Source organism: Pollicipes pollicipes, unplaced genomic scaffold (genome assembly GCF_011947565.3).
Source record: "Pollicipes pollicipes isolate AB1234 unplaced genomic scaffold, Ppol_2.1 Scaffold_6052;HRSCAF=7182_pilon_pilon_pilon, whole genome shotgun sequence".
NCBI lineage: Eukaryota > Metazoa > Arthropoda > Thecostraca > Pollicipedomorpha > Pollicipedidae > Pollicipes > Pollicipes pollicipes.
In genome coordinates, this window is record NW_023596805.1 from 9650611 (window position 1) to 9677315 (window position 26705).

The 26705-nt window shown below is 50.4% G+C and overlaps 1 protein-coding gene across 1 annotated transcript in view; it reads right to left on the reverse strand.

Moving 5' to 3' along the window:
• LOC119104768 (uncharacterized) overlaps nucleotides 1-26705 on the reverse strand; it is a 179734-nt gene that overhangs the window by 9702 nt on the left and 143327 nt on the right. Inside the window, 4 exon segments of the mRNA XM_037228487.1 lie at nucleotides 10779-11026; nucleotides 11254-11259; nucleotides 12282-12411; nucleotides 20998-21104. Of these exon segments, the coding sequence (XP_037084382.1) occupies nucleotides 10779-11026; nucleotides 11254-11259; nucleotides 12282-12411; nucleotides 20998-21104 (491 nt within the window).

A 26705-nucleotide genomic window follows, 5' to 3' on the forward strand; every position in this document is an offset into this window, starting at 1 on the left:
CCGAAGTTAAGAACGCTATTGCGCGTCGGAAAACGTGCTTTCCGCTGCTTCGTCGCCACCATGATGTACCTCATCTTCTTGCCCGAAATTATGAGCGGGCTCGAACCAGACGAGTTATAAGGAAAACTAAACGTCATTCTTGGCAAGCATACATCCAGCAGTCCACTGCTTGCTGCCTCTAAGCCAGCTATGGGGACTGGTTCGAGCACTTCCGGAAAACGCACCTCTATTTCATTGCCCACTTTACGCATTAATAACCAAATCATTTCGGCAACACCTCTTATCACCAATGCTCTTGCTGAAATTCTTTCTCAGTGTAGGTTATCCGGAAATTACCAACCAGGACTTGTGGAAACTGCGCAAGCCCGTTTTCGTTTACATCCTAATTGTTTTACTTCCGATGATCCCGAAGACTGTCATTTTTACCATTTCATTTTCCTGGAACTACAAAAGGCTGTAATGTCCGCCGGCAATACCTCGGTAGGTCATGATCGTTTATACTATTCTTTTTTCGTAATCTTTCAGAAGATATGCTTCGTTTTATTTTGGCAGTTGTTAATGATTTGTGGTCAAGCCATATCCTGACGCCTGGGAAGACACCATCATTATTCCACTTGCAAAGCCAGGAAAGACACCAAAGATCTCAAATTATCGTCCCATTGCACTTACCAGCTGCCTAGGAAAACTTTTTGAGCGCATGGTGGTGAAGCGAATCTCTTGGATTGTTAGAACGAAACTGCCCTGCTTACAAAAAATCAATGTGGTTTCCGACGCAATCGTAGCATAATAGACCATGTCATCAGACTTGAAACTGACCTCAGACGTTCCTTAAACATCGACCACCACACAACTGCTGTATTTCCTGGATATTAGCCGAGCCTACGACCATGGTCTTTAAACCTGCACTAATTTTCGAGCTCCATCAGTTAGGGTTTAAAGGCCATTTGGCACATAATCTTATTGGGTTTCTTTCCAGCATCAGACCATTCGTGTGAGATGCAGATCCGCCGTTTCCGACACTCACCATCTAGAAAACGGCCTCCCACAGGAGAGCTGTATCTCACCAATTCTCTTTGATTTTATGATAAGCGATTTATTTGACTCCTTACCAGCGGGTATTTCCTCTTCACTGTTTGCGGACGATAGCGTGATCTGGTGCTCAGACGCTGAATATGACCATTCGCTGCCACGGCTCCAAGCCGCCCTAAACAAGGTGCAGCAGTGGTCAGAGCGATACGGGTTCCGTTTCTTCTCCGCTCCCAAATCTGCAGTTATGATTTTCAGCAAAAATATGCGTGGTTTACTCCCAACTTTCGGCTTCGACTAGATGCACATTACATTCCTTTCGTTTCGTCTTTCAAATTTCTTGGCATCGTTCTTGACCCCAGATTATCGATGCGACAGCACGTGGAGCATGTTCGCTCCAAATGCCTAAAACGACCAAATTTCTTTAGATGGCATTTCCGGGTCAAGATACAGTGCCGACCGCCAATCGTTATTACGTCTATACAAATCCTTAGTTCTTCCCATCATTGAATATGGCTCCGTGGTATATGCAGGACGCAGCCAACACACTCTCAAACCACTATCCACCATACAAAATATGTTTTTGCGAGTTGCCCAAGGAGCTTTGCGTACTTCCCGATTTCAGCGCTTGAAGTGGACGCTCACGTTATGCCTCTTGCCCTCCGACGAATGGAACACACATTGAGATACATAACAAAAGTGCGACAAAATCCCAGTCACCCAGCATTAAAATCCATACATATCTTACCTCACATTCACCATAACTACCTAGATCCGGCAGAACTTCGCTCAGGACTTACAATAGCATCTCGAACCACTATCTACTGTACCACTCTTCAGTTTACTTTGCCGCCTTCCTCCGTGCCACCTGCTTTAATAGTACCACCAAGGCAGTTAACCCCTTGGAAAGTTTTGTTTCATTTTGATGATCCCAAACGCATTTTCACAACAAGTTATGTTCAACAAACATTTAATCGTCTAATTTTCAACAATCAAAATAGCAGCTATATTTACACCGATGGCTCCAAGGCCAATAACCACACCGGATGTGCAGTTATTTGCACTGAGCATTACCATAACATTGTCGGTTACTGGATGGCACCTCAGTATATTTGGCTGATTTATTTGCTCTTTTCCTTGCATTGCAACACACTCAACAACACACCCATACAACGAAGACAATAGTGATTTGTTCGAATTCAAAGACAGCTGTACAATCTCGTATTGACCCAGACTTCACACACCACCTCCTGGTGTCAATCAGTATGTGTAGCTATGTGTCAATCAAACCAAACCACTCTCTCAAAGTCAATCGTCAATCTCTATCATATATTACACACACAGGATATGAATATCAAATTTCTATGGATTCCAGGACATACAGGCATCATGGGCAATGCACGGGCTGACCAACTAGCCAAGGAAGCTTTGACAGACCCACATATCATGGAGATCCCTCTTGATCATGCATCTACAAAACATTCCATTCGCACAATGACAAAACATTTTTGGCAACAACAATGGACCGATACTACCAGAACACAACTTCATGATATCAAACCAGACATTACCCCTTGGCCATCAACGCATCGTAAAGACCGACTGGAGGAGAAGGCGCTGGCCCGTCTACGAATCGGACACACTACACTCACACATAGCTACACATACTTAAGCCAACCTCGTCCTCACTGTCAGCCGTGCGATCATCCACTTTCGGTTAAACATATTGTTGTTGAGTGCACAAAATATCAACAGCATCGCAAATATATGCAGGCCTTTTGTCGTAATCAAAATATCGAGTTTTCTTTAAAAAAACGTCCTTGGCAATGACCATCCTGAACTGCTTAACATCGTCTTTCACTTTCTCAGACTTACCGGCTTGCTTCAAGCTTTGTAGATGTCAATAAACAACTCTTTTCTTAACATATGTAATTGCACCAATTTGAAATAACATCATCCAGGCGTGAAATGGTCTGAACAGGCCGAGACGTCTCAAACAAATAAACAAAAAAACTTTGGAGAAAGCTCAAACTACTGTGACGGCACGGGAACAGGATTGTGACGCACTTCGGGTTGTTTCGGAAGATCTCGGGCAGCGATGTACGTCTCCGAGTGTGGTAGACACTGAGCTGTGTTTTTGGCCGCCGCCGCGTTTTTTTTTTTTGCCATCTGGTCCCGACCACGCCCGAGCACACAAACATATTGGCACCGTAAGACTCGTGTGCTGTGGGGTCAGCCGTGATATCAGGATGGCCATGTAGAACAAACAACCTAAAATACCGCTTGTTAGGTTCTCACCGGCACGTTTGCTGAATTTATTCCGTATTTCGTCACCAAAATATCAGACAGTGAAGAAGACAAATTTGAACAAATCGTGAATTTAGCAGTTGTTTGTTAACCGCGAACAGGTACCGTGGAAACACGCAGCGTTGATCTTGGCATGCACCTAGTGATTTCTCTAAAGGTAAGCTTTTGTTGAAATATGATGCGACGCGCCGTCACTTCCGTATTGCGTCAGCACATGTCGGCCAAAGCGGACGGTGATCGTGACCCAGTCATGGCTGCATGATAGCCGGTCCAGGCAATGTCAGTTGCCAGCAAGTGTGTGGCCGCTTGGGGCGTTCAAACGTTCACCTCACACAATGCCATTAATATATATATATATATATATATATATAAATATATATAAATATATATATAGCTTTGTAAATAAGAATACGTAACTTTGTGAATTAGGCTGTTCAATAATATTGGCTATAGCTTTGTGAATAAGGAAATTCAACCGGATGCGTTATCTATGGGTGCTTGAGCAATTCCCTGTCCCCCGACCTCTAACCCCCTACCTACAAAGCTCTGCGTTCCCAGCCTGCGCGGAAACCACCTGTGATCTCATCCGTGTTGAAACCACCACATTGTTTAAACCGTTTAGCGTTCCCAAATAATCGCTTTGACCCAGCGTCGAATCTATGTAATCCCTATGCCGTTCCCGGTTCCGCCTGCCAGCGGATGTCCAGATGTACACACGCCAATCAGAGGAAATCGGCTTCGCTTGCTTCCGAGATACTCGGTCTCCGATGCGGCGGAACGGAGCCCAACCGGATCAGTCTGTAATCGCCGGTCTCCATTAGCTCACATGAAAGCCGTGTCCTTGTTTGTGGACTTCGTGGAGTCTGCGTGCTGCTGATGCGTAGCTCATGCGTAGCTGATGCGCGGCTGCGGCGCCGCTGCGTAGAGCAGGTGACATTCCCTACGCTGCTTACGCTCCCACCCGTCCGCGCATGCGCAATCAAGTGTGGTGTTCCCGCACGGCGTCAGTCTCTGTAGCGGAGAGTTGTCCGGGGTGGGACGGCCGCAGTACTGCCTGCCAGCGACGTCGGCCTGGGTACCGGACAGTCGTGTGCGGGACGGCCGCAAGTACTGCCTGCCGGCGGCGTCGGCCTGGGTACCGGACAGTCGTGTACGGGACGGCCGCAGTACTGCCCGCCGGCGGCGTCGGCCTGGGTACCGGACAGTCGTGTGCGGGACGGCCGCAGTACTGCCCGCCAGCGGAGTCGGCCTGGGTACCGGACAGTCGTGTACGGGACGGCCGCAGCACTGCCTGCCAGCGGCGTCGGCCTGGGTACCGGACAGTCGTGTACTGGGCGGCCGCGGTACTGCCCGCCAGCGGCGTCAGTCTCGGTACAGGGGAGTTGTCCCGCACGGGCTCAGTCCTGCCGGCGAACAGCGTCAACCTCGGTACAGGGGAGTTGTCCGGCACAGGACGGGCGCAATAATGCCCGCCAGCGGCGTCAGTCTCGGTACAGGGGAGTTGTCCCGCATGGGACAACACCTGACATGTTGGTTTAAGATAGGACGTTAGTAACGCGCAGATTACTTTTTGTACAGTTTTCCAACAACATGTAATAATGAGTATGGCTTAAAGTAGCCACGGACTGAACGTTCTACAGTTCTGGACGGCATCATTACACTTGGCCCTTCTCATGTAATTGGCACCTGCTCAGTCACCAATGAGCTTTTAACAGCGTGCAGAAGGTGACGTCCTATTGCGGCGCGCATCATTCTTATCATTTTCAGTGTCAGATTTCATCATCATACGCTGCTGAGCAGCTCGCGCACTTTGGAGTGTATGTCACGTGGGACGGTGTCCCTATTCTCACCCGGAAACGCTACTGTACGCAGGATGTGGTCATGGAGACAATGCAGCGCCGTGGGCCATCGTGCAGAGCCGTTGCTACCCTACGCCCGGCTGCATCCATGCGCCAGTTGATTCTGCCGGCCCAGGCTGGTTCGCTTAACTCTAAGCTTTCAAGCCTCGGTTAGGCTTCTTAAATGCAATTGGGAAATCCACCCGGTAGCTTGCGAGTGGCCTACACGTTTGGTGATTTATTTGTTGCATGGAAAAAACTTCAGGCCAATACTTGACGCTTTTCGAGTAGGAAATTCGGAAAAGGAATTTCGGAAATTCAACTAAATCGGAAGTTCAAGGAGCCTGTGACGAAATTCGGGACGATCGTCTAACCCGTGACTGCAATTCTAGCCTTAAAAAAACAAGCACGGCCGAGCAGCTCATTCTGGTAGCACAGCCGGGCGGGCAGAAATCGTGACAATGCGCTCATGTCCGCGTACCACTTGTGCATATCGCTCCACTGCGCATGCATGTGTATGCATACCACCTATGTATGTTTGTACGTACCACATATGTTTTTTATGCGCACTACACATGTTTGCTCATACATGCTGCATATGTATCCTTATACATACTACGTGTGTATGTTGGTACATCCTACATATGTTTCTTTGTGCATACTACTTATGTATGTTTATACATATGTTAAACGTTGTGTTGCGGCCAGAGTCTGTTACGGCCTGTTGTGGATCCTCGTGGCCAGCACAGGCACTTTTTGTCTCGCCTCGTACCATTTAAAAGACCTGCAAAAGCCGGGCCTCACCACGGAAGCGAACCGTAGACCTCCGGGTCATGTCCACAGGCGCACCGGTTCCGGCGGGGTCCAGTTGTGCGCAGTGAATACATAGCCAACATCACCTGTCTGTTACGCCGCGGCACGATGTGCTCATCACAGCCGGCGGAAGAACGAAGAAAAAACACAACTAAAAAACAAGAGGCGTATGTTGATTGCTCCGGCTTATAAAGTATTATCTGAGATGCTTGGCGGTGATCGGTCAGTGAAGGAAATCTAATACAAAGGAGTTTTTAAACCCATGTATAAAAGATCTGCTGCAAAGGAATTTTTAAACCCATTCGTGAAAGTACTTGCATTTGGTTTTATGATGTAAATCGCCGTCCAAGAAAGCGTTTGCTGAAGCAGCGCCGCTAACAAAATCTAGAAATGTCACACTATAACACCTTCAACTTCCAAGAAGGCAAGGATGAACTGTAACCAGGCTTTTTACTCTTCATACTCTAGCTTATGTAACGAGAATGATAGACGGTTGCGCAGAAACGTCCTTTGCATCCATCACTCAACTTTTGCCTCTGGGGCGTAAATCAGGGTAAGAGATGCCGGGTAGAGAATAGTTCAGTACATAAATTGCGTCATGATTATAGAAATGCACCAGATGTACAATGTAGGCTAGAACTTTGTTTTACACCAAACATTTATCAGCCTGTAACGTGATGCAAATGCTGCACTAGTGAATGCATTTAAAATGGTTTGGTGTCATTTCTAATTTCTCTTGCAAGAAACTTAAGAAGTTGTGTGCCGCATAACACTGATAGCACGAAGCGACTGCTAGCAAACAACAACATATCCCATAGGGAACAGGTTCTGCTTCTGGTCCGCCCGGACCTCGAACATACGGCCTTTGAATTTTGGATGCGGGACGGCGCCGGCTGATTCCCTGAGATCATGGGACATATCTTGAAAATAGGAATCAACGGCGAGCCATGCATGAAACCTTTTCCCGGTAAAGCAGTGATAGTTGACTTTCCTTAGACCAGAAATGGTCCAGGGATCGTCGCAATATAACTGAGCAATTTTTATTTCCGTGTCGTGTTCATCGACATTAGCGCGACGAAGCTCGGTTCACAGTTTTGTGAAAAGCAGGCCTCGAGCCTCACGTGAACGCGCAACCGCGCTGAAGGTCAGGTGACATCAGAGGGCAGTACGGACCGTGCCGAGCATTGCAGTGCGTTTAACTTTGCCACCAAATTTTGCCGTTGACCTGGAATGTCACGATCGGATGACAGAGGTCAAGGCTCACAAAACAAGCAATGCCTAGGGTGAGCTCTGATCGCAGAAATCCATCCATTAAAAATATTCGGATTAAATCTATAAAAAACAACAAACTACGTGCTGGTAGGACAAGTACGCCGGAAGTGGTTGTGCTGCCAACATACTTCGGGGGGGGGGGGGGGGCTGGGTTCTAATAACTGGTTCCATTAGTCGTTACCTTCTATTTTTATCAGTCGGTCTGTTCAGAACTGCCAGATATGCAATAGGTTAAGCAAGCGGCACCCTGTATTCTTCGCTGTTCTGTTAACTCCCAAATGGCGTGGAGCCCACCGTCGTCAATGCCCTATGCCCAATGCCCAATGTCGCATGTCAATGCCCTATGCCTAATGCCTAATGCCCAATGCCTATTATTATTGCGAACCTTGGCGAAATCCAGCAGATGGCTTTTCTAACGCCGCACCGGCACATATCACATATATAGACAGAACACGCCACACATGCAAATGGGACGCAACACCAGCGATACACATACGATGTTATAAAACATGAGCGACTAACGATACGATCATCACCTGCACGTCATGGCCAGTTGGTCAGTTTAGGTAAGTCCTCTGATGAAAGACATTGCTCTGCCCTTTAATCTGCTAGCCCCATGGGGCAGATTTGCTCGCAGTGCGCCAACCACAGCGGTCAGATCTACATCGCAATGTTACATAAACCTCCTCACCATGCTGATGCAACACATGATGGGGCTTAGGTGTGTACTATCCACAATAATCAGGCTATTAGAAGCCAGATAACCGCCTCTCATCTAATATGTAAGGGTATATGAAAGTCTCGTGGCATTATGTAGGACACAGACTTGTGCAGGAGGCGTATCATTTGGCCGCCAGGTAAAATCTTTTCTTATCAACGAACAATCCAACATATACTTTAAGGAACCGTCGAAAAGACGACATTTTTCATTTGACCGCATTGGTGGTTTGCTTTACTATCGCGCTTTCAAGGCAGTTAAGCGTCAGTGAAGGCCAAGAAAACTGGGTATAATACACCAGTGCTTTGTATATATGGTAGGTGTTGGCTATAGCACAGCGCTGTCCTTGTCGGTTGGATTGTGACCTGTGCTAACGTGACCTCCCGCCGCCCAGGGCTGTTTTGTCCACCCTAATAGGCTAATCGAGCGTTCGGTTCGCCACGGTAATGGTAGCTCAGACTGTCTGCATTTCTGCCGCATGTGTGCGGTCGAAGTCTCAGACACGTTGCAAAGTCGCTCCAGCGTGTCTGAGAACGGCCGGCTCACTTCACTGGTCTCCAGAACACGACTCACACCGGCACCTGCGCACACAAGCCGCGGCACACAGGCGACGACGACGTGTATTTTGATTGGCTGTCCCAGCAACGCGTCTCGCTCCACGCCAATATGCCTGCCGCACTGCCACACTAGACCCCGGGTCGGCTGTATCCCCGACGACATCGGCCAGCAATAGCGCCAGAGACGCCGACACACGCTACGGCGAGAAGCCCACATGCCGTCGCCCAGGAAAGCGTAATTATCCCCGGCGAGCGCACATCGACGACAGCACTGGCTGGGCAGCGACGCAGTCCTGAGAATGCCCGCAGGCGACTGGTCTCACACGCGGAGCCGACAAGGGCGTCGACACCGAGCTTTGGCACTGATCCGGCGCCATGATCCGCACGCGGATCACGCAGCGTGCGGATCATGCTCTTGGCTTGATCCACGGATCCACGCTCTTGGCGTGGACAGAGGAGAAGTACAAGGAGGGGATTGTCTGGAAGCAGTGCATGTCAGTGCTGGGAGTGGAAGTCCCAGGCTTGTGGCATGGATATTTTAACATGCTAGCATGTTTGCTCCAGCGGTGATACGTGCTCTGTTCAGCACATGCACGGATGTCGGAGCGAAAGTGAGATAAAAAAGCCTCGATCGATATTACTTTACTTTTGATTTATGCTCTCAGCAGCGGTGCTAGTGCCCGATCAGGTGGACTCAAGCGGGACTTTATCGCAAATGAAATCAGCATGTAATGAGCGTGGTGGAAGAAAAACAATCGTCGCTAGCTGAGCGACATTCTCAGACCTTTTTCGAGTTGTAAGAGAATGAACAGATCGAAAAATGCTACGAGGATTTGATCCAGCACAACCTGGCGCTGTGGTCCGTTAAGGAAGCAACGATGAGGCCTCTGATGACACGAAGTACTATTGGGAACCTGCGTAGCATCGCCCGATCCCTCGCATACATGCGCCCCTTTTTGCTGCAGTACGCAATACAAATATACAGCAAAGTAGCTCACAACATCCCCGACAGTCTACTGTGTACACCAGCACACCTGTACCACACGAACACAACGACTGTTGGTACATTCTGTTTACATTGTAAACACACAGATCCGAACGCTGAGATGCAGCAACAAACCATGCGTACCCCAAGCTCCATGGAAATCCTCCCCGTGAAGTGATGGGAACGAAGTGCCTCCGATGGAGTAACGCATCGCAACGAGGAAACTCACAACCCGGCTTTGATTGGCGGACAAGGCGACCGCCCGCAGGCTTCTTCGTTAATTGAGCAGAAGCCTGGCTGAGTGGAATCCTGGCAATCCTGGCTACGAGCACCGACGATCCTGGCGCGCGGCCGTCTGTTTACTGGCTTTCACCACGCGGCCCGCACGCGTCGCCTGTCTGTTGTGCTCAAGGAGTAAACTAATCAAGGATGTGCTGAATGGATTGGACGCCGCGTGTCCGAAACATCGAGCTTGCATTATTCTGATGTGACGTAATAATGACCACGCAGTACAATGCGGAATCTTAGCGCGCCCTTCGCTATAATTTTGTCCACTTGAAGTGAGCGGGTCTACCGTCGATAAGAGGACTTCAAAACCGAAACACTACCATTTGGTTCGCTGTATAAAGTGGGTTCGACCATTACGCAGAATGAGATAACATGATAGATAATGACGACATGCTCATCACATCACGGAGGTGCTATACTAGATATGCGAACATACACGAATACGAGACAATAGAGAGACGCGATCTCAGATAAAGACCACGAGCTGCTGCTCATGACTTACACCCGTTATCTTGATCGACTGTGTAGTGCAGTCTTCCGGTCAATACAGTGAACACGGGCACAATTGACACTGAAAGTTGCGGCAGCTTTGCGCGGAAAGGCTGCGCCTGGCGCCTCCGCCAGAGGGCCGAACCCCATCCAGGCACTACTGCTGAATTCTAGCATATGACCGTGTTTGATGACAATTCATGTGTTCACCTTGAATAACAATGCTGTATGATAATTTGAGACCAAGTTGATATCTTACCGCACGCTGCACAATGCCAAGGATTTCCATTTCACGTACATGATTTGGAATAAACTAACCCAACACAACAGGAAAATCACAACCTTCATTTGCTACAGACGGCAGCGACCAGTTTGTGAGATGACTCACGGAAGCCTGCTCCTGCCCCGCCGTGAACACGCCAACCGCGTACATCGACTAGCCACTGTCCCAGACGTATAGCAGCGCAGTTACGCGAGGAATTCACGGCTGAACCGGAGCATGCCGTCTGCACGCACGTGCGCTGATGTGCGCCTCTTCTCCGGCTCCCCCTCCCCCAGACCGTGCGCCAGTAGCTGAGCCATCTTGCCGTGGAAGTCGACGATGGCGCCACTGGCGGACTGCTCACAGCGCCATCTAGCTAAAGCGCTGCTAGCGCCACCTGCGTCGGCAATGGGGCGCGGCGCGCCAGCTTTGAACGGTGCGGCGGTGGGCGGCACTACGGGGGTGTCCGTCCTGGCGGCGGCCGGCGGCGGACGCCAGGGGTCGACGACCACCGCACGCCGGGCGCTGGGCGCCGCCGGTACGGCCGGGCGAGGCAGCCTGCGCCGCTGCGAGCCCGAGGGCGCGGCGGGACACCAAGACACCCCCGACCTGAACACGGCCACGCGGGCGAGCGGCGCTGACGCGTCCGCCGCGCGCGGCCGGTCTGGCCCAGCCGGCTGCCGCTGACAGGCGCTGACCTCCGTCTGCCGGCACAGATCGCGCACAGGTCAACACCTAACAGCGGCCCGCAGGTAACGGCCACCATTGTGACGGCTACCATTCACACTCAAGACGCAGTGCGAAACGGTGCAATTCCGTCATCAGCAGGGCTAGCCGTGCGACAAACCAAAACAAGGCTGTGAAAGTACACTGCTAGGCTGATCAAACTACGCAAATTGAAGTTACTCGACATGGCACCAGCACACACATCACTCCAGCTGAAGGGAACCAGCGGCCAGGAATTCGTGGCGACCATTCGGCCAAATTCTGGATTGCGTACTGATTGGTCGCTGATATGCTTAGGATATTGGGTACGGAAGCTTGACGGGTGAGGAATGAACGGTGTCCTCGACTACTGTGAGCGCACGAATGTGCGCACGTACGCGCATGCACCCCCCACACATATATATATATATATATATATATATATATATATATATATATATATATTCTGTGATATGCTATGTGGGTGGGTGGGTGTATACAAATGTCATGCCACTGATATATAGTTGTGAAATTAACTTGGACTACAGCATATCTTGGACTACAGCACTCCACCCATTGCCTTCCTCTAAATGCAACAGATCGCGAGTGAAACGATTTAAAGCTACCGTTTACCTGTTGCCGTACGGTCTGTGATGCTACAGGAACAGTCGTCGAACCGCACTGTGTCGGTGGCTGTGTCTCTGCTCCGCCGGCATCAGGGTCGCAGCTCTGAGCAACACCCGCCACCGTCCCGGCCGACTCCGCGGCGTCTCCTACGGGTATCCGCTGGCCACCAGGACTCCCAAGCCCCCGTGTGCCGCCGCAGAGGGCCTCTCCGTCCGAGCCGGGGGCGGGGCCGGGGCCGGGGCCAGAGCCGGGGCCGGGGCCAGGGCCGGGGCCGGTCTCGCCGCCGTGCGGGCTCTCCTTGCTGGCGTCCGCCGAGGCTGGCTCGCCGCCGAGCCTGATGGTCGCGGACGCCCGTCCCGCTCCGCCGGCAGCTCCTCCCCAGGCCGGCGCGCGCCCCGCCGCCAGCGACGACGTCATGGGACGCGGTGACGTCAGCAGCCGGCGCAGCGAGGGCGAGTCGGTGGAGCAGGGGCTGCGTGCGCGGCCGCTCGCCACCCGCACCGACCTGCGCGACTGTCGGCCGGCTGTAACCAGCGCCGCCGCGTTAGAGACGACACACACGAGTTGTACGGTCAGGTTCGTTTCCCGGCAGCTGTTGCGGTGGTTGCTGGCAGGACACGTCGGTCGCCGCGCTAGGTAAAGCGCTGCGCAGCGCCGGCTGCACGAGCAGGCGATATGCTCACGGGACATAGGGCGCGTATCAGGCAACGAAGAGTGTGAATGACCACGGGGCACGGTGCGGAGACCGGCAGATAAAATTCAGGAGCGATGGCAATGTCCGCTTGTCATAGATGAGGAGAGACAGCCTGTCCCCGGAAATGCTGACAGGGTCCTCCTTCATACGTGATGGACACATTCTTGCATTCGGAGGAAAATGTGGCTAAATTGCTTTTAGATAGTCTGCTTTTATTCGGCGGTGACGTCATTCAAATACTCTTGTCATTTGGTGCGTTGGTTGTAGCCATTATGTCACCATTAACATCCTGCAAAATAATCACATCTTGCCGGGAATGCTGGATCAATGCCGGCCCATTCAGCTTTCTCGTCCCATTTACTAACGGCAGGCTTGTGTCCACACTAGGCGGGCGTTATCATTCCGAAGTCATGACGACCACCCACTTAACGTCAAAGAAAAAGGAGGGTGAGTAAAAAACAGACGGCGAAGACATTTAATTAAGTGCACTTGAAGCGATGCGGTAGTTGCTTCGAAAGTAGTCAGCAAAGTTATTATAGTGCACCCGCGAAGACGCGGCAGTGGCTTCGGAAGTTGGGACATCCAAATTGTCCAAAAATATCACGGCATGTGTGTTAATTGCTTAGTTACCAGTTAAAGGAAGTGTTCCGCTTTTGTATGGGGGTTCCAAACTGAGATAGTCATGTTGAAAATAACTCAGTACAGTTTACAGTTCTTTCCTTTTCGAGACTTTAAGGCACCTGGCTCCGTATCTTGACGTCCGCGAATGCGTGTACACCATTTCGTGCAGACTATTACAAGGTTACCAGAATGCACGGTGCCTTAGAAACCCCACACAAATCGTGTCACCTCATTGGCCATGCAGCGCTTATGCCCACCAAAAACATTATCATCCAGCTATTCGTGTCCGGCTTACGTCAGCACAATTTCTTACATCAACTGACTTCAATTGGCCCTGGACCAAGGTGATCGGTATCATACGGGTAATGAACATAAATCATGTTTTGTGCCATATGAGATAAACAGTTGGACAGTGTCACGGGTTATGACGGAAAAAGGACTGCGAATTGAGTAAATTAACAGCGCCATGGCCGAGCACATTAATGCAAGTCAGCAATATAAAACCACTTATTAGTAAGCAAGAGCACCACGGGAAAGAGCTAAAACACGCGCATATAAGGATATTTGGGTTCTGCAAACAAGGCACTGATTAGCATGAAACCATAACACCTCTCGATGACAATCTCGCAGGCCAGTTTTGCACCACCTCTGACGTCATACAAACGTTCCATGATATAATCTTACGATGACGTGCTGAGAAGCATAACATCTGAATACTGAAATTGTGTTGCCCGGAGCTGTCTTTTGCACTAAAAACAAAACATACCTTTTACTTTAAAAACATACCAGCAGTTACAAAACAACTTGCTAAATCATGTCTCATGGTTGCCTCAATATCTTCACATGTGAAGCATCCCCTATAAAGAAAGAATTTCACATTTGTATGGGGTTTTGAAACGAAATAGCAGTTTTAAACATCATCCGATGCATCTCACACCTGCCGTTTTACAAGAAACGATCTTCATCCAAACGGCGTTTTGAGCTGAAACAGCCATCTTGAAAATATTTCGGTGCTGTTCACAATCCTGCCCTTCTTAAAACTTACGGCCCTCTAGTTTCTGAGCTACACATGCCCGCAAAAATGGAAAAAGGCATATCGGGGTGAGTATTTCAAAATCACCTGCGCATTTATGACTTCATAATAACGTCATGCAAACCCTGCCATTTCATAAGCCATGCGGCGATCAAGGCCAATAAAATATAACTTTCGAGACCTTCATAGTTCAGGCATTCGTGAGCGCAATGTCCAGATACAACGACAGTCAAAAGGCTCTCAATCAATGTTGTGCAAGGTACGATGAAGTAATCAAACCATGACGCATTGAGGAGCATCTTTACTAAACAGAGACTTGTGCTGCCTAAAGCGGTCTTTTCCACTAGAGGTGCACCAATTGTTGTAAGTGAGCTTATTTCACAATATCTGATACTTGATTCAATATCTTCAAGTGTGGAACATTGCCTTTAAATATGCATTGGGGGTAGACATACCACAAAACTGCCCACGGATTCAGGTGAAACGAGATAAAAATGGCACAGTAAGAAGTACTAATCTGTACACTGTTTGCCAGTACTAATGCTCATGCTTGTAATAACAATAAGATTATTATTAACTCACGATTAAGTAGAGTCATCTTTCCATTCACGTCATTAGGGATAGGTCGCTGATGCTACTACTACTCAACATTGCCAGCAATATGGACTGGGTTTCGCAAGATAACTGGGGGTCTGAACAGCGTCAAAGGTGGAATCTAACACCAAAACACGCCAGCAAACAGGCTTATCCCCGGATTTGGCGTACTCTCTTCTCGAAGTTGAGGAGGCCGCACTAGAGCTCAAGTCGCAGTGGGGCTTGAGCCCCGCCCCCCCCCCCCCCCAACTGAACAGGAAACTACACCCCTGGCCAGTAAAAATACGATCTTTATCCACGTATTTTGAAGATCACCCGACAAGCTCCAATACAGCCCTAGGGCTCATCCCAAACCCGGAATTTAACCACTCTGCGGGCCCCGTCAAGCCCCGCTCTCGGCCCTGGTATCCGGAGAGACAGCATCGCTGACTTATTCACAACCAGGAAACGTCAGGTGGCTGGGCGAGAGGATGCAAAATGTATCAGCGCCTTAACACAAGCCATCCGGTCCAAACTCCGTCCATAAAAGCCTGCATCATTCAGCGCCGTTCAATAACGAACGCCGACCGCCGTGTTGAGCACGGTTACTGAATCTACTCGTGCACTGGTTACTGGTGTTGAGGACCAATTGCGGACAGGAAACATCGAGACGTTTCAGAGGCGCTCCGGAAGCGCGGATCACGCCGCGTATTGACCTCGCTCGCATCCAGCCGTTCCGTTTCAGATACAAAATCAAGGTGTTCACTCGTGCGTTGTATCGAAAGCCGCGTGGCATCGACCTGCACCGATGCTCTGGGAGCGGCTGCCGAGCGCTGACACCCGGAGACGCCAGAGCGGGCGTCCACAGCGGGCGCAGGCTGGGCTGCAGCCAGGATTCAGGACGCCTGGAGCTGGGGCGCAGGCGACCTTCAGGACAGCGGGAGATTGACGAAGGCTGGACTGCAGGCCGACTTCAGAACATCGGCGCCTGGGCTGCCGGTCACCTTCAGGACACCGGGAGGTGGGCTGCAGGTTTCCACCAGGACACCTGGAGATTGGCGCGTCTTCTAGACACAGGAGCTGTTTTTACCGTGCTCTTTCGTGGATAGACAACAACCTTCAAATAGTTCGTTGACACATTTTTTCCATCATTTTGGGAGGCGGTCTGCAACGCGGTCACAAATGCTATAATGTATAATTTGTACGTGGTGTGAACCAGGACGGCTACAAGTAATACAGAAGCACACTTAAGGTATCAATAAAGCTCATAGAGGTTTTGATATCCTTAGTTTATAACACTTATGTGAGTGGATGATGGAATGTACACAGAAGCCCATGCGTCAGTTCGCGGTACTGGCAGAAGGTGGCGCACTACCGGGACGGCTGTTCGAATTTCACTGTTCGGCTAGCCGCCAGGATCCCTGGTCGGCTGCTGAGAACGCGGTGGGCAAACGTTCACTTAAATAAAACGGCTTCTGGCAAACTGGTGCGAAACGCCATGTTTATCTCCATACTTCAGCTATGAGGACACCGTTTAAACTGTACGGCAAGAATGGTTTTAAGCAAACACATTGTTTGAGCTGCTACGCTGCAGCTAGATGATATTGGCCATACGTTGTACCTAGATGATATTACTAGACTATTATAGTACCTAGATGATTTAGTTAAGGAGACTAAAGTTCATGAGACTTCAGTCTCTCATGAAGCTCATCAGATTGGAGCAAGAAACCCCAAATCACCTGAGCTGGGAACATAGAGAGAGCGCCACGCACATGCAAAAAACCCGCAGGGAAAATCCAGCCGCTCGTTAAGATGGTGGGGAATAAAACAACGAGTGGTGGGAATGAACTGTAAAGTAGCTCGCTAAAAGTTCACTGAAGTTTCGTTTCAGCTCTCTGGATGAAAAAGGAACATTTGGAGCGCTTATTGTGATGTATGAACACGGCGAGCCTGATGGCTGCCTCAATTTCCCTCTGGAGCCCACTACTTAAACTGCGGGACGAGGCGTTCATAATACCGCGTCTAAGCGGCGGGTGTTTCTTTAAACGCACGCCGTAGAGAACAATGGCTCCTTCCGAGCAAAACTCAACGGATGCGTCGCACAGCGGAAATAATCAACGGTACAGAACAGGGGTCAAACGTGAACCGATGTGCCTGGGTGTAGTTTAACTGGCCCAGCTGAGGTGCTGAGCAAGTGCCGGATGGCCAGATCTACTGCCGAAACTGCACCAGAGACCGCACCAGAAACTGCGCCAGAAACTGCACCAGAAACTGCACCAGAAACTGCACCAGAAACTACATCATAATCTAATACGTCCGCCTATTCCAACGGCCACGTATCTTCGACCTGGCGCGTAGCCAGGGCTGGGGTCCCGCTACAAGAAAAACTGGAGGGAGCTCTCAGAGCAGGCCGAGGCGGAAGTAGGACGGTCTGCAGCATTCCAGTACACGAACCACACTTGTGATCAGATGTGCATAGAGTCCCTGAAAGTCACGGCCCGCAGTATAACCCCCCCCCCCCCTCCCCCCCGCACACTCCACGGCGTCATGCCGGATGGAAATATTGACGACGTCCTCCCAGTGCAGCGAAAGGTTCAAAACATCATCTGCGTTTGAACCAGCTGCCGCCACTTCACGGCCTCTTCGAACACTAGCACGCATAGCATGAAAAGCTTTTTCACTAGCCCTCACATGGCCTCCTGAGAAACCTGCCAATCTGTGTTATTGTGTGCAGTTGATGAGCAAATATGGGGCTATTCAACACAAAAAGCCGATAACCACGCGAAAATTTTCATGCAAAAAAAAACAGACGGTAAATTGAATGCGCCGAGGAGGTGAACTCGCTAGGTGTGACGTGACGCGACACGACGTGACGTGCCACGGACTGGAGTGGCGTGGTGTGACGTGGCGTGGCGTGCCGTGGCGTGGCGTGCCGTGGCGTGGCGTGGCGTGGCGTGGGGTGGGGTGGCGTGGCGTGGCGTGGCGTGGCGTGTCGTGGCGTGGCGTGGCGTGGCGTGGCGCGGCGTGGGGTGGGGTGGCGTGGTGTGGTGTGGCGTGGCGTTTCGTGGCGTGGTGTGGCGTGGTGTGGCGTGGCGTGGCGTTTCGTGGCGTGGCGTGGCGTGGCGTGGCGTGGCGTGGAGTTAAGGAACGGCTACACCGCAGGACGGGGAATCGATCGCAGCCCACGTGGTCCACAAGAGGTGCCGCCAAAGGTCCGAGGAAGTCCACCGATACGTCGCTGGTCCTCATGTGAGATGATCCAATCGATGTGACAGACAATACGCTGCGCTATGGATTCATGCAGTCAGTCCCAGCGGCAGACAATGTCACGGGGCATTCAGTGGTCTGGCCAAAAGCATGGGAGCAGTGGCAGGTCTCATGACGAGTGATTCCACGGCCTATCAATGCACAGATGACTTCCAGGCACAACACGACAGCTGTAAGGCTCCTTTCAGAGTACGGGCACAACGCTGGAAAACAAAATAATGACTGAGCCCTGCTGACAGCCGTGTGCAAAAAGTTCCCCACTTACCGAATAACATCGGTAGAATATTGCCGGCACCTGCTAAAAGCCTTGCGGAGGGGAGGGGGGGGGGGGCACTCACACCAACATACAGGCTCGTCGCCATATATGCACCGCCGGAAGGCTTTATTTGTAACCTTCATATTTGTACGCGACTTATGCGTTCGATTTGTGTCGTTTCTTCATAAAACGGCAAAAAAAACGTTCGGTAGGACGCCACGACGCGTGGTGTGGGACAACGAATTTGATGACGGACATTTAAGTTTTGTGCAGGCACATGTCGATGACGTGTAAATCCACAGCTTAAAAAAGCCATATATTTTAGAAACGCATACATCTTTGTCTGATCGATGCACATTGAGATTAGCCGCTTACTGGCCGATCATTGGCGTAGCCGGATCGGACGATGCTCAGGGCGCCTCGTGATTGGCAGACGACACATGGGCCCACACCGCGCATACACGTTCCTTGGATCTGGTTGCCGAGATGTGACACACGCATTAAAGACAACTGAGAAGAGGACGAGCCCTCAGTTTGTTCTTGAGCGACGGCAGCCTTCTGCATGCTTCGAGTCGTACTTCTGTCAGTACAATAGCTCCTTTCTCGCCCGACACATGGTGTTTGGTTCGCGTCACTGCGAAGCCAAGCCGACAAGATCTGACTCCAATTTGACCCATCGTGTAAGCTTTTCGCAAACAGTAATCGCGATTTCTTTGCTACACAGAGGGAGAAGGCATCATTCATTCGACACCCGAATGTTTAACAAAGAACATCGCCGACGAAGCAGCTTGTACACTACGCCCTAACATTTATAAACGTGTTCTGTTAAGCACTGCCTCCACGTTGCTGAAATTGGCTTGAAGTTTGGAGCAGGGCTCGACATGATGTTACCTTCCAAATCTCTCTCTCTCCTCTCTCTCTCTCCTCTCTCTCTCTCCCTCTCTCTTCTCTCTCTCTCTCCTCTCTCCTCTCTCCTCCTCTCTCTATCTCTCTCTCTCGCTCTATATATTTCTCTCTCTCTCTCTCTTTCTCTCTCTCTCTCTCTCTCTCTCTCTCTCTCTCTCTCTCTCTCTCTCTCTCTCTCTCTCTCTCTCTCTCTCTCTCTCTCTCTCTCTCTCTCTCTCTCTCTCTCTCTCTCTCTCTCTCTCTCGCTTTCCGCAATTGGATGGTTTTGCTCTTAACGTTGTTTTGACTGGCAACATTTTCAGCAGACTTCAAGCCGTGAAACCTTGTCATTCCGGATCGCAGCATGTAATCCGGGGATCATGGTGCCAAGGCGGTATCTTGTTTCCCATAAATTACAGAATTCCATACCACCTCCCACGTACTGGAGCCAAGGAAGGTAAACAACAACGGCTTTCAAAAGGTGTTTACTGGACTTTCCAGCGCGTCGCATTGCGATTCTGCGAACTTGGTATTAAATCTCTCTAACGTGCTGTGAAGGTGCCAACATTCTAGTTGGCCATTTCATTGATCTATGGCCTCATCGTGCAGGCTGTGTGTGGCGAAAACGGGCCGTCAGTGTGCCTTTGGCACATTCACCACTCAAAGCGCGCTATATTCTTGTTGAGGGGTTTGGAAGACCTGAAGCGGGCATATCACGGACGCCATCACTCCTCGTAACCTCTCCTGACGCCATACGGGGGCAGGGTCAATCTTAGTCAAGTCTGGAACATGCTACCATATAAACCAAATCATAGACAAGAATGAGGTACGTTAACGCTCGTTTAAAGATCACTGCAGATCGAAGGCACGTTACGTTAAGAGTTCGTACCGCCCAAAGCATTGCTATAGCTTTTGCAGTGTGCCAATATCACAGCGTATATGTGGGTCGTAATTGGGACGTAATCCAACGTCAGCTCACAGAAGAGTTGGCCACGTCATGGGACAACACAACGCTCCTTTGAATTCGCTTGCGGTTGTCTTGGCGTGCTTGGCCCTCGATCTGGAGACGATCTTTGTGCGATGATGACGATAGTTTGAACAAGCGCTCCAGCCATAATACTAACAGCTATTCTCAATATTCTCGTTAGAGGGAACGTTTCACGTTTAAAGACATTAAAGGCAAACATTAGATTTGATGAGACCAGCTTACTTATAGCTATTCATATACCATACTTCTAAGTAGAAAAGACTTCTCTAGACACTGCAAGTTCTCTATTTAATAAAACGCTTCTCGATACGCCATTGCTTGATTGCGTCATCTTACGTTGCACAACACTGATTGGGAGCCCGTTGACGGCCGTTATATTTGGAAATCGTGCCTTCGAACGCCAGATATTGACCATTACACTTTCCTCGGCCTTAATCGCTACATGGCTTATGATCTGGCAGACATAAAATGACGTTATTATGACGTCATGAATGGTGAACTTGAAATACTCTCCCTATTTTCACGGGCGTGTAGCTCAGAAAATAGAGGGGTTTCGGTCCTAAGAAGGGCTGGGCTGTTAACTGCACCGAAAGGCTTTCAAGTTGGGTGTTTGAGTTTTAACCCCATACAAATGTGGAGCACTCCCTATAAACCAAACGGTAGTGTCCTTTGAATGTACTGGACCCACCGGACGAGTCAATAATACGAGATTGAACTATCATATCAGATATTATATCCACTATCCGAGCCATGTTATCAACTAGCCAGCTCGTGCCGCTTATCCGCTCCTCACCTGTCAGCACCACGACAGAGTCCACCCGCGAGACGACCGTTTTGGCGTAGTCCAGCCCTCCGACGAAACAGGCGCAACGGCACCACAGCACCAGGTACGAACGGAACCTGCAAAATGGCGGCACTGGTCAACAGGGATGGGGAAATTCTGACAAAAAAGAGTGTAAGCTAATTCGGCAGCTCTTCATGTAACAGCGTTTTTAACCGATCCTGACTACGTCTAAGAAAGGAAGGATTAAAACTCTTAACAAGGAACCCTGTTTCTTTTTTCCTTGATTAGTAACATCCGCAAAAAGTCTCGAGTCGTTAGCCGTGCGCGTAACGCGCGAGTAGTATATCAGAAGGATGAAAGTACACAAATTATGGTTCATTTTGCGCCAGTTTTTGATGATTTCATGCGTAACATAAATAACTGTAGCCCACCTCCGCTATGGAGGATTTCTTTCCAGAAAGTGCTATTAGGATGACACTGCAGTCTGAGGCTTATTCATTCTACTGTGCAGTCAAGACTGTGCTTCTGCGAGAAATTGGCGGGAAATTTTCAAACCAGCCGAAAAATTGCAGGAAAGTATTCTGAGGATACTGCACTGGTTCGAATAAAGACTGCCTACAGGACATACGAATGTGTACAGGCAGATAACTGGCCACATTCACAAAGGTCAGATAGGCATGAATAAGCTGACGCCAGGTGCCCCCCCCCCCTCCACGGCAAAAAGCAGGACGGGAAGGCCAAGAGGACTGACTAAGACAACAGACAGGCTCATCAAACTGATCAAATGGTTGCGTTCAAGAGACCCAGAAAAACAGCGCTTGATTAGAAAAGGGAGCTTTCTGACATTGTCAAGGACGTTTCGAAGCGCTTGCCTTCAAATGACCTGACTTCAGCTCTAAAACGTTCCAGCTATTGTGATATGACCCTGGTGTGCAAGGCGGCGCAACAGCGAAACGTCAGTTACGAAGCCACACGGCCCTTATTGTGGGTGCTTCGGTGCCCTGACGTTATTGCATAACTTCGGCTGTTTTAAGAAACTTGGTGCGAGATTACGTAAGTTGTTAAATGCATGTGTGAGGAACATGATTTATATGGATAAGACGATAGAAATAACCTTTCTCCTCGGAGAAAAACCAGGAGAATGGAAACATGGATGCGTTGATATTTCGGCAACATGCATTTATCAAAACGAGTAGCAGAATTCACTTCTGTTAAATGAACTGCACCAGCAATATCTGATGCATTTCGCAAGACAGTCCACATTATGAGGTTTGTGTACGTACATTTTCTTCAAATATCAATGCGTTTCGGTGATGCTTTCCAGGAGGCAATTCGCTATCATTTGTGGGCCCAGGCCTCCTCCCCTCCACGTTGTGAAGGAAGGGGTTCAACTCCCGGAGGACACTCTACGTTTAAGTGTATTTTGAGGAGTAGGACTAGCCATTTTCCCATGCTCAGCCCCTTTCCTGACTTATCCAGCAATCTCCAGCATCGTCCGCGCAGGCGTCGCACATCGCCTCCACACTGCAGATTTAGGGGACCGACAAGTTGACAGGTGTGAGATAAAACGTCTTTTATTGTCCTCACATTGTACATCGATCTGAATGAGGTGCGAACAAGTTCAAAAAGATCGTGTGCATCTGCTGATACTAATATTGCATGGATTCCGTTCTAAATTCACTTGGCTGACACCGTGTTAATGCGAGGTCTACGTCGGCGAAACCGTTGATTATCGAAAGATAGTGAAGGTCGCCAACACGTTTAACTGATTGTACGATGACGTCGCATAACCAATGAATCACTGCCAACTTGGTGAATATTATATGCGTGTCTAGCCCTGGCAAGTCAGTGCTGGCATCTGGGCGCTTTCCGTCACACGTACGGCCCCTGGCAGACGGATGGTGACCGAAGGATGGTGACCGAAAATAGTTGGGCGGGACAGAACGGGCTCACATGGCACCGGATGGAACCGGAACGGATCGGACAGAACCGGGTAAAGTCTCGCGAGTCCAGCAGTTGCGACGGGTTAGGACAAGATCAGACTGACCCGAACCGGATGGGACCAGGTAAGACTTTATGGGGCCAGATGGGGCTGGCCACGACCGGATGGAACTAGGTAAGACCTTACGAGGCCAGATGGGGCCGGCCACGACCGGATGGAACCAGGTGAGACTTTATGGGGGCAGATGGGGCTGGCCACGACCGGATGGAGCCAGGTGAGGCTTTATGGGGGCAGATGGGGCTGGCCACGACCGGATGGAGCCAGGTGAGGCTTTATGGGGGCAGATGGGGCTGGCCACGACCGGATGGAGCCAGGTGAGACTTTATGGGGCCAGATGGGGCCGGCTACGACCGGATGGAACCCGACAAGACCATATGACATCAAACGGGATTGGACAACACCAGACATGGCTGGACGGAAATGCACGAAATACAACTTGGCCAGACGGGGCTGACGCAGACGGGACAGGATGGGGCCGGACGGAACCAGACGGGGCCAGACGTGACCGGACGGGGTCAGACGGAGTTTAACGGCACCGAACGTGACCGGATGGAGCCGGGCGCTGCAGAACGAGATCAGACAAACGGAATGAAACGTTGTAGAGGTCAGAGGGCACCGAATAGGTATCTAGACGGGACTGGACGGTACTGAACGGTACCGGATAAAACTGGACAAGACCTGATGGGATCGGATGAAACCGGGTGAGACTTGGGACTGTGGTTGACTAAACGAAGCCCTTTATCTCCAGTCCTTTCAGATTAGAGCGTAATGTGGGTCAAATCTTCGAAAAAGCTTTCCCCCGGCTTTTTAATAGATGTTGGGGTAGGTTTGGCCGCCTTAACCTGCTTAGGTTCTCTCTTAGCTTATTTTGCCGACCCACACACCTGATCCAGACATCCTGAGACATCATCCGCCGAATCTCTAATGAACTCCCACGCCCTATCCACGTACCCTTCCAGTCAATAAGCAGGCATGTTCTGGCATGTCTACTCATAACCTGCGTGCATTTGCATGCATGCTAGCCAAATTGTTAACCTTGGACAAGTTGGCAATGAATACGCCTCCCCCCACTGCGAATTCTTGTGTACATTCCTGTAAATCCACCTCGGAGAGGGCAGTTTTCGTGGAGCGCGACGCGGATGCCGTCTCTATATGTAGACGACATAAAACCCATGTCCGCCTATGTATGATGCTGTCTATATACGTGGGCGACATATGTAGACGACATCAAGACGACATACGCTTATGCATAACATCTAAATATGTAGACAACATATTTAGACGACATCAAGACGATGTCCGCTTATGCATAATGTCTAAATATGTAAACAACATATTAAGACGACATCAAGACGACATCCGCTTATGTATGATGTCGTCTACACATGAAGACAACACGTGTAAACGACACCAAGACGACATCCCTGTCAGACGTCGTCTTGATATGGACCGCCATCGATAGTCATCGTCATCGTCATCGATAGCGTCTTGGCACAGCCCATCAAGCCAGCATACCAGGAACCGCTACGGCTCATTTCAGTCACAGCACTGCAGGCCTTCAAGCAGATAGGAACGGTCGGCTGAGCCCCGAGGGTCTCAAAGATGGGAACGGTCGGCTGAGCCTCGAGGGTCTCAAAGATGGGAACGGTCAGCTGAGCCCCGAGGGTCTCAAAGATGGGAACGGTCGGCTGAGCCCCGAGGGTCTCAAAAAGGTCTCTGGACGAGCTCAAGAGATTCGCAAGGGTTTCGGAGAAGGTTAGAAGGCAGTTCATACGACCATGCAAGGTCCTCGCGAGCATTTTCTGTTGCGGTGGAAGTGGTGTCAATGAAGGTCTCGAAGATGGTTTCGACATCGCTCGAGGTACTCACAAACACTGAAAAGGAATTTAAAAAGCGTTCCCATAGGCTTGAGGCTCGTGGCTGTTTTCAGACCTGCGGAGACTAATCGGAGCCCACACAATGTCCTGAAATGGTTCTGAGTGTGCTCGCCATTCCTTCATAGCAAGTCATGTTTCTTTCCCACGTCGTGACACTGAGCCGCCTGACGTAGGCAAAGTTCTAGTTGGATTTGTCCACGGGGAGAAGGTACGGAACGGATATTAGCTGGGGAGGTCCCCAAAGTCGTTTGGTCATTCATGACTGAAGAGCCGTATGTAATGAGTTCGAGAACGCTTGTTGAACTTCGGCGCCGTCTACACTACTGGGAATCAAACACAAATGAGAAGCGAAGAAACCAATGACGTCCATATGCGTAAGTGGTCATGGAAGAGGCACAGACCGCCTGGAGGGCATGTGATACTCATGCTTTCAGCGCAGTTAGGACATTTAAGCTCGAGACCAATCTAGCGCAAAGCATGTGTGCGAGTAAGGTAAATGACTTTGAGGCCATGAACCATATTGAACCATGATTGAACCATGAACCATGAACCATGATTTACGACTATTGCATTTTGAGAGTGCTAGTCAGATAATATTGCATTGATTCGCACTACGCTCTGCACAGGGACTGACGAAACACGTGTTGAGCTCAAGGCGAATTATTCATGAGGCGTACCAAGCCTAGATTTCTGAACCCTTCCACATGTTTTCAAGGAATCCATTCCCGGATTTTAATGCCTGCCGACAGCTACAAAGGACGTGCGTCAGAAAAATTCCCTCACAAAATGCTTTGAAGATGGCCAAAACGAGTCGCGTAATGCAAGCGAGGTCCTTGATGCGCAATGCTACGTCGTCGGCTTGGTGACTCATGTCACGTTTCTTCAGTCTCCGATACCGCCACACAGACGGAGAAGTGCAGTACCAAACATGCATCGAACATGTGGGTGAACGAAACTTGATGCTTGCTTCTACACAAACAAATTATTTTACTACAACACCGCCAGCTTCCAGGAGGACATCACCAACTTATCGTCAACAGCTTCACTAGGCAACAACAAAGCGAACTTTCGCATCGTCTTTCGCCCATTCTCCGCTCTGAAAGATAAGCGCGGTCCTCAGCGGATGATGACGTCCACGAGAGAACACACGGCTCACAAACCAAACGAAGCACGCATGTGGAAGCGCCGCAGTGGACCCAGAGCCCGCTAATCAAACCTGACACCGTGGGGCACGCAGGGCGGCACGCTACCCGAGCGATGATCAGTGTAGAGCAGCTCAAACCCGCTGCGCAACCCCGCTTAACCGCATAGGCCGAGCGGCGAGACCAGTCGATACCGAGTCCGAGTCCTAGACCTGGAGTCCGAACCAGAGTCCGGGTCCGAGTCCGAGTCCGAGAGTCCGAGAGTCCGAGAGTCCGAGTCCGAGTCCCAGTCCCAGTCCCAGTCCCAGTCCCAGTCCCAGTCCCAGTCCCAGTCCCAGTCCCAGGCCGAGTCCGAGTCCAAGAGTTAGTTTGGCCCTGGCGGCGCGCTGCCCCCGTGCCGTTAGGCTGACGGTGCTGACCGTGCGTCCTCGCGGGCTTCCGTCTTGCCGAGGTTCGCAATCTGCGGCTCAGGCCTCTGCGAATAGTCAGCAGCGGGTTCGCCGCCATGGGTCTGTCGCCCCTGTGGAGACCGGTCGTGCAGCCGCATATTCCGGCTGAAGTGCTCTCGGGAGCAGGGACTCTCGAAGCCGGATCGTGGCCGGCAGGGCACCGCGCAGAACGAGTGTTTCAGTAATGGAGAAGCTGCAGTGCAATTTCTGTGGGGTTAATAACCAGGCTGTCTGAGCGTCAGGAACA